Source organism: Copadichromis virginalis, linkage group LG23 (assembly GCF_057382275.1).
Source record: "Copadichromis virginalis isolate Kocher_CV1m ecotype Utaka linkage group LG23, C_Virginalis_male_GT1.1, whole genome shotgun sequence".
NCBI lineage: Eukaryota > Metazoa > Chordata > Actinopteri > Cichliformes > Cichlidae > Copadichromis > Copadichromis virginalis.
In genome coordinates, this window is record NC_140639.1 from 12,216,187 (window position 1) to 12,225,132 (window position 8,946).

The 8,946-nt window shown below is 39.2% G+C and overlaps 1 protein-coding gene across 1 annotated transcript; it reads right to left on the reverse strand.

The window, feature by feature from the left end:
* Window positions 1–3,083: 3,083 nt before the first annotated feature.
* On the reverse strand, window positions 3,084–4,730 carry foxq2 (forkhead box Q2). Its single transcript, XM_085449592.1, has 2 exons — window positions 4,206–4,730; window positions 3,084–3,575 (listed from the first exon to the last, which is right to left on the reverse strand). Exons 1-2 carry the CDS (start codon window positions 4,713–4,715, stop codon window positions 3,201–3,203), a joined length of 885 nt encoding a protein of 294 aa, XP_085305718.1. The 5' UTR covers window positions 4,716–4,730; the 3' UTR covers window positions 3,084–3,200.
* Window positions 4,731–8,946: the final 4,216 nt, after the last annotated feature.

Below are 8,946 nucleotides of genomic sequence, written 5' to 3' on the forward strand. Positions count from 1 at the left end.
CTATTGAGAGCTATTCAGCTGCAGTCCCACAGCCACAACTTACAGAGACAAATAATTAAGTGAATGAAGACAAAAAGCGAATACTAAATAAGCTGTTCTTAATATTGCAAGTTTGACATTTAATTGCATTTACTTGCATTTTTTTTAAATATACATTCATTTTCAGCCTTCACTGGATGAAACAGTATCATTATTTCTTGATTTACAACCTGCTGAACACCAGCTTATATATATATATATATATATATATATATATGTGTGTGTGTGTGTGTGTGTGTGTGTGTGTGTGTGTGTGTGTGTGTGTGTGTGTGTGTGTGTGTGTGTGTCAGAGCTGTACGTGAGCCAAGGACCCCTGCTTAAATAAAAATACATAATCTTTAGGATTTAAAGTGTTAAGAAAGGGAACTTTTTATATCAACACATATTGAAATTTATAGATTTTTAATACACTGAATTAAGGCTGTTAAATCTATTTATGACTATTTATGATTATCAGTGTCCATCTGAATTTCTTTTGACATTTCGCTGAGCATTATCATTTCAAATAAGAGAAAGGCAGGGAGGACATGTCCTAGAGTGACACATTCCCTTAAATCAGTCACAATCGGTGGGTTGAATAACTGAGCTACAAATGTAGTCAGAGAAATGTGTTCACAGGACAGACAACAACAGCTATATGGTGAAAACTATAAAATCCTGCACATGAAAAATCATTTTTTTCTAGCTGGCTGTATAGCTTCAGCCTCCCTCCTGTGTTGTGTGAACAATGATACACTCTGCCTATAGTCAAATCAGCGCGATACATACAAACTAAAGGGAAGCAGCTTTGGAATGCTGCTGTAAATGTCGTGTATTAAAACACGGCCATAATGTTTCATCGCCATCTCAGCAGGACTGATCTTCTTACCTCACTCTCTGCTAATCAGCAACAAATCTTTGGGCCTTAATCTACGGCCCCCTGCACCCTTCCGCCCATCTCATTAGATTAACAAAACGACATACGCATATGAACACACACACACACTCACACACACAGAGCTCATGACCTCAATCTGATTCTCCTTAAAACGTTAATTATAATCTGGTATGATTATGTTGAACTAAGGTGACGTTACGCACAATATTTTATCTGGAAGAAAATGCAAAAGACCGCTCTGGTTGGCTCTTACGTCTTTAATATGTCAAATAGCTACAAAAAAGAACAAAAACACTGTCAATGAACTTCTCTTCATGTGACGTTTGAATGATTTTAAAACTGATTGTGTCTGTTTATTTAAACAGTTTGGGAATTCTATGTGTGTGCATCGTACACTAATGCATGTTTGTATGCCTCTGTTTGTGCGCGCGAGTGTGTGTGTGTGTGCGCACGCGAGTGTGTGTGTGTACAGCAAACATATGCAACCAAATTAAAGCCTTAAAGCTGTTGAATTGAAGAGGATTTTAAGCAGATACCAAATCATGGGAATTAAGCAAATTAGGTCTCTAATTAGCCGCTGACATTGAATAGGAAGATTTGGCGAACAAAAAATAATTAGATGGTTTTGTCATTGTTCTAATGAACATCGTCAGAAAATAATTGCTCTGCATAGCTCCTGCTCCCTCTCTTGCTCTCTGAATTTATCCCTGTTTGTCCATTCAGATTCTAATCTAATGTCAAATACTGCTTTATTCAAATATTCAATAATTTGCAAATAAGAAGCCCCGTGAGCCGAGACAAACAAACTTCAGAAAAGTCAATGTATGATCTAATCCTCTTAGGCTGAGGCACTGTGGATGTAAATGCCAACCTTTGCAAGTCAGAGAGGAATTTCACTATTGATGTAAAGCCAGACAGGCAAAGACTGACTTGATTCTTAGTGTGGCAACATTTTGATGTCACAAAATAACAACACTGGATGAACTGTCCAGCTTTAAAGTTTCAATCATATGTGCCGTGTTGCACAAAAAGACACATCCACAGATGTTTACATCACCATTACGGCTTCTACACTCCCCTTATTTTGACAGGGACTCTGGCTTAGTGTGTTCAAAAAATGTTTGATACATAAGATAAATTTCAGTGTTTGAATAGCTTTAATATTCTACTTTATGACATTCATCCTCATGTAGGGTTCTTCTCCTGCAGCCTGAAGGTCAGTGGCAGCCCTTACACAGCCTGCCAGCTCAATAAAGAAAGCGCACTACTTTAAATTTATCAGTTATTTTTGTCATATAGCAGCACATAAAGAGAACCAGGGAGCTTTTATTGTTCAGTTTACTTGTCTGTTATAGATTTCACAAAAAGTGCTAATGTCAAGGAATGCTACGGCCACCACACTAGTAGTTTAAAAAGCTGTAACCAGCACCAAATGCCAAAAAACAGCATATAACACAATCCACTGAACAGATGCATTACAAACACTAACAGTGTTTGATGAGTGCAGTTTTCCTGTGCAGTCCTCAATCACACACTGCCTCTCTAAACTGGCATTCAGTTGTCAAACCCCTAAGACCCCCTGATCTGCATACACTCCCTTAAATACCCTCCCACTTCTCCCCAGTTAATCAGTGCCCCCTCCTCTCAATCTCTCACTGCCTCCTTCCCTTTCCTCCGCTTCCTTCATCCCTGACCTCCCGTGGTTCCCCTCTTTCTGCAGCCGAGGTTACGGATTACACTGTGTGATAAGCTTCCTATTTCTTGAAACTATTTAGGATTGCTGAGATTATCTGGCCTCATTTCCTTGGGAGTTGGCTTTGGAAAGCCTGATTTTAGTCTCTTAATGCAAAAGATTTTGCATCGCGACAGCTTTGACTAATTAGCATCTAACACCGGGTGGTATTTTAGCAAGGGCTCACTTTTAGCAACATCCGCACACACACACCCTCTGCACACACACATGCACGCAGAGCTGACAACACACTTTTTAATGAGCTGATTCCAAACACTTTATTTTTGTTATTCTAAAACATTCTAAATATAAACTCAAGAAGGGCCACAGCTTTAAGACATTCATTTTATTGAATCATCAAATGCCCTAAAATCACTTTGTTCTTACTCATTAACAAGCATATAAACATAATGTAATATTGCCAGAGGGCATTTCAGTTTTAACATCACCTAATGATATAATCATTAGATTAAAAAATTTCTCTTTTAAGTAATAGTGTTTCAGGGCCAAACTGTTAGTATAGTATACCTCAACAGTACAAACAATTCAATCTCAGGGTACAGAGGCATTTAGGCCCAGGTGGAGCCCAATTTGTGGCTGCATGCTGGACCAAGGCCAGTAGAGTCTGGGTGCCAAGCATTGAAGAGGAAGTGCAGAGGCCTGAGGACAGCACCAGCAGGTTGTTCTGTGGGGACGGACAATGGCGGGGTGGTAGGGCGAGCTCAGGGAGGAAAGTGGGAGCTGTCCTGGCACCCTGCGTACCCTCCGTCTTGCCCTTCGGCAGTGGTAGTCTCCATTGGAAAAGTCCTGATAGTTCGATGGGTGGATCGCCCAGAAGTGGCCTTTACCGTTGTCGCTCCGGCCCGCTTTGATGAAACAGTCGTTTAGGGACAAATTGTGACGCACGCTGTTCCTCCAGTTTTTGTCCTGCGAACAAGAAAACAAATATGTCAGGTCAAAATTAAAGCAGGGGTCAAACAATGTGTCCCCATTGGAAAATTAACATAAGGGGCTGCTAAGTATCACTGATCCGCTTCAGGATGTCACCTTGTCCTGTTGTTGGCAGCATGAGCTGTGGCGTGTCAAGACCGTATATGATCTGAGTAAGTCACAACACCCTGAGTTACCTTTTTAGCACGTCAAACCAGTGATCAACTTTAATCCACTAGGCTTCACCCAATCTGTTGTAGCACCTGGTAAAGGCAGAGGCAGTTTGCAACCTAGCAACAGGATTACTTTATTTGTGATTTCGCCAACAACAAGATCATCTAGTGTCCCTGTGAGCACCTAATTGCCTAACCACTCAGACAGATTACCAGCGCCAAGTAGGTCGCTTTATTTGCGAAAATGGCAGCCACTTTAGTTTTCAGAGACTGAATTAAGCACATTTGGGGAACGATGTTTTTCTGTTTTTCTGTTTTCCTGTTTTAACAACATCAGCAAACATCTGCTTGGAAATTCTGCTTCGAATTATCGCCCAGTTTCACTTTGAGTTCCTGTACGGTATATCTATCGCTATGTGCTACATACATAGAAAACCACTAGACATGAACATACCTTACTCTTGAAGTATGGGTAATGGTCCATGATCCACTGGTAGATGTCACACAGAAGCAGTTTCTTCTGCTCAGACGCCAGGATCGCTTTGGAGATGAGTGCAATGTATGACTGGTTGGGTTTGTCCGCAGACTTCTCTGTACCGCAGCTCGCAGACGTGGTGGTAGTGGTGGTGGTCACTTCCTCCTCCCCCTCCTCTTTTTGGTCTTCATCCCCCTCATCTTCTTTGGCTTTCCTTTTTTCAGCATCTACCTCTGACCTCTGTAGACCCTTGTCTTGGATCTCACAGCGAATCCCCACCTCTTCGAGTTTAGGATTCTGACGACCTGGCATGTCGTTCGTTATCTGCTCTGCAGCACGACTTGCTGTTGCATCGTCTTTAGAAGCTTTGGCTCCTTTATTAAAGAGCAGGTAGTCAATTGTGAAGCTCAGTCCCAGTCTGTCTCTGCTTCCGTTGCGGCTGCTTCTTTCCTCCATTGTCATTTCTGAATTAAAATATCTCAAGCTCATGGCAGAGGTTTTATTGATTTCAAGCTGACTATTGAACAGGTGTCAGGTCATGAATAAAAAATATCGCTCCCAAACGTCTTCTCAAAACTGTGTATCTAAGTTGCACAGCATGTCTATTGTTCTTTAAAATTAGGAGCCTTCATAAAGCCAGCGTCTCGCTGCCACTAAATTCTTTCACCGAAGACTTACTGTTGACAAGATCACAGATAAAGATGAGCCTCTCAACTGTTGTTAACCTTGATGCGCTCACGAGTGACCCAGTCTCAACCTGTGGAAATGACGTCAGTCGCCAAGACTAAATGCGGACGCTTCGTTTGCCAAGAAATATTCGGTAAATCTTTTCGATTCTTTGATAACCCTGTCAATCCAAACCTATCACTTGGTATCCGTCAGCCTTTTGCTCCCGAATCAAAGAGTTGTGCTTCAAAGATGTGAAGGTGACTCTATTTATATGACTGTGATTTTATCCCTCACAGAAAGGGGCAAAGGAGGCACAGGGGAGGTCCAAGTGGGGGGTCTCAATTGAGGCGGATTATTTTTATTAACCTAAGCAAATCTTTGTAATTACGGGAGATTAAACACTCAAGATTTAGTAAGACATGGTGTGCAAAGGATGGATGTTAGGTGGATGTAGAATCAAAGGCCTTTTAGATGCCAGAGTTATCCTGTTAAAGTCGTTTTGTCCAGGATACTGTCCAAAGAATTACTTCAATTACCATCGAGGAGTAATTAATGGGTCAACTTCAGCACGTTGGAGATAAGTCACGTCTTTATTTGCAAAGACCATTAATGTCTCTTGCAGCCATCGACGGCGACGAGGTTACAGAAAAGTGAAGCGTATGAATGACAAATTAGAAAGGTTCACTTCCCGTTCTTGATATAAACTCTTTTAATATTGGATCGTTCAACATCTTTATTTAATTTGTTACCAAATACCTTTTATTACTTCAATTATTAGATAGTGGAAAAAAATTTTTTTAACATGTAACAATAAATTACTGCATATATACATGATTATTTTTAGTTCAGCTAACATAATTATATATTTTGTTTAAAATCTGTCTTAAAGATAAAAAACTGTCTGTGGTTACTATTAAACTGTATTATATTGTGTTCTGTAACTGTGCAGGATATTTTACTGGCTAATATAGTTTATTTTTTCTGTATGCAAATAATTATTTCCTTTGACTTGAAAATTTGTTATTTCATTAAGTCGTTCATTTCTACATTTGATTAAGATTTATCTTTTAATGAAGGTTTTGTTTCAGATCCTTATGGAATAAAAATCTCCTTTAAATCAATTTTGACATGTTGTTTGAACATTTCTAAACCTTTCTCTGTAAGTATGTTGTAATGTCAACAAAAAGGAGATTTGGCTGAATCAGATTCAGCCAAATAAATATCAGATTTATTTATGTTACAATGTACATCATGCTTCAAACTGCTGAAATTAACATTTTTGGCAATGTTAATTGATTTCATAGTTACAGAAAGGTATTGTTTGTGTGTTTTTGATCAGTGGAAAATTTCTTCAAGCAACACCACATTATGTGCATACTCTCTGCCTGCTTCTTCTAGTGCTTAACTGAAACTGTATCAGACTTACAGTCTATGGTAGGCTATACAGTCACCAGCCACTCTGTTAGGCACACCAGTAATGTGACATGATTGCATGACACAGTGCTACAGATTTGCCAGTAAAACTTTATGGGTGTATTTCCCCTCTAATAAACATATATTTCAACATAGTTTATTTTAAATTACAATATAATTATATTTACATACAAATACTTAAAGGTAGGTGCACTAGAATAAGGGGGTTTGGATGGAGAAACATTTTTCGTTTTTCCACAAAATTAACATGAAATTCCACCCTACTTAAAATGCAGTACCCCTAATTCTTTTACTTGTTGATAAATTTAAATAAAATGTTGTCATTTTAAATAAAACACATTGAAATTCCTTTTAATTACAGGGGAGTTACACCTTTAGTTGCAGATAGTATTATAAAGTGTTACCGATTTTCAGCTGCACATCCATTATGTGAATCTTCATTTTACCATATCCCAAAAATGCTCTGCTGGACTGAGATCTGGTGACTGTGGGCGCTGTTTGAATACTCCCGTGTTCAACAAAGTCATCTGAGATCATTTGAACTTTGTGATGTCATGCATTGTCCTGCTGGAAGACATTGCAGTACACTGTGGTCATAAAAAGGATGGACGTGGTCAGCAAGAAACACTCATAAAACCTGTGGTGTTTAAACAATACTCAGTTGCTACTAAGGACCCCAAAATGTGCCAAGTAAATAGCCCCCATACCATGACACCAATAACAGCAGTCTGAACCAATGATACAAAGCAGGGTGGATCCATGCTTTCATTGTTCACCCCAGTTCTGACACTTGCATCCAAACGTAGCAGAAATTGAGACTGTCATTTTGTCCAGTTTTTCTGAGATCACTCAAACTTTAGTCTCATTTTCTTAGCTGACAGAAGGGTCAACATGTGTGTTCAGAGATGCTCTTCTGCCTCGGTTGTAACGAGTGGTTAACTGAGTTTCTTTAGCTTGCTTGTAAGTTCCAAACAGTCTGGCCAGAACCCCTTCTCACTGGATATTTTCTCCTTTTCAAGGAAAATAACAGTAGATCAACAGTTTCTGAAATACTCAATCCAACACATCAGATACTGAAACCCATATCGTGGAGATAGTCATCTAAATTACCTTTCTACACCATTCTGGTGCTCAGAATTTCAACAGCTCATCTTTACCACGTCTATGTGATATTTGCATTAACAGGCATTTGAACAAGAGTACCTAAAAAAGTTTATTTGAATCAGTGTGTGACAGTTATTCAACCTAAATGTTTTTTTATTCTGAATATCTCTGGGATCTTACACAAATAAAAGTGTATTTTCAGCAGAGAATGGATAACGATGTAACTGTTTTAACATTAAGTATAATTAACCCACCCTGTTCTCGTAGCATTTACAGCTTTAGCCTGTAGGCATCAGCAGTATGGTGATCTGCTTTGTTCTTTCAGTTTAACAGAGGGGATGCACTTAATCACAGTCAGGTCAAATCATGGACCATATTGCCCTCTTCTGTTTAAGTAATGGAACAAGACACGCATGCACAACATTAAAACACCACTCTATGCAACCTTTCAAGCTATCATTGTAATTAGTTTTATTAAATTATTTTCAGCCTCATACTACGTTTTTGTAGTCACTGCAGTGACTACAAAAACGTGAAGAGTTAGAATTCTAAAAATAACAGCCTTTACTGTGTAAAACATGAAGCTGAGATTATGGGTTTTGTTTTGAGGGGGAGGTGCACTAAACAGAGAATGAATGCATGAATGACTGAAGTAAGGGAATCTCAGATTTCCCATTTAGGTTTTATTTGTAATTTAAATTAATAGAATCTTTTTTTTGTAAGTCAGCACAGAAGCAGAGCAATCTGTTCTTTTTGAAATACAGCACTGCCTTATTGACGTTTCCCATCCAAAACGGAGCCACAACAAAACACGCCATGTTATTACATGATACTGCAATTCCCTCAATTGATTTTGGTTTTTCCATGAGGCTATTCTTTGCCCACATGTGAAGAGTTTTGGAAAAGCAGGGCTGGATCATCAATCGGAGCAGATATTTCCCTCAGCAAACATATTTCCATTTTGCTGATGTCTCAACACAACCTGGCATTTGTGATTCAGAGTAGGTATTGCAGGACTATACCTACAGTCTAAGTGTGTTTTTATTAATAAGTCGTTTTAATTTAATTATGAACATGCCTCAGACAAAGCATTAACGCCACATCTCACGGCTGGTCGACTAACCTGAAATGGAATTTTTTGCTCGGACGGGAATTGAAGGGACCATGCGACCCAATCCGTTTGACAGCCCATGCTTTCCCGTCACGCTGAATTTAAACTATCTTTAAGACACGAGTTCAGAATATCGCAAAACTATAAAATTGAAACAGCCTCAATATTAAAATACTTTGACACGTGGTGTTATTAATCGACACAGAGGCCTATTTTGGAAGGGAGACCTGCCTCTTAGTGTTTTTTAAAAGTTGTGCTGTAACTTTAAAACAACGTGGTCCCGCCTATTTTCAGTGAATCGCTTCGGATGCTGGCAAAAGTCGCGCTGTGATTGGCTGGAGATGACTGTCTATCGAAGCAGGGTCATTGTTCCATTGGTGCAAGACTGGCCGTCGTCTCTGA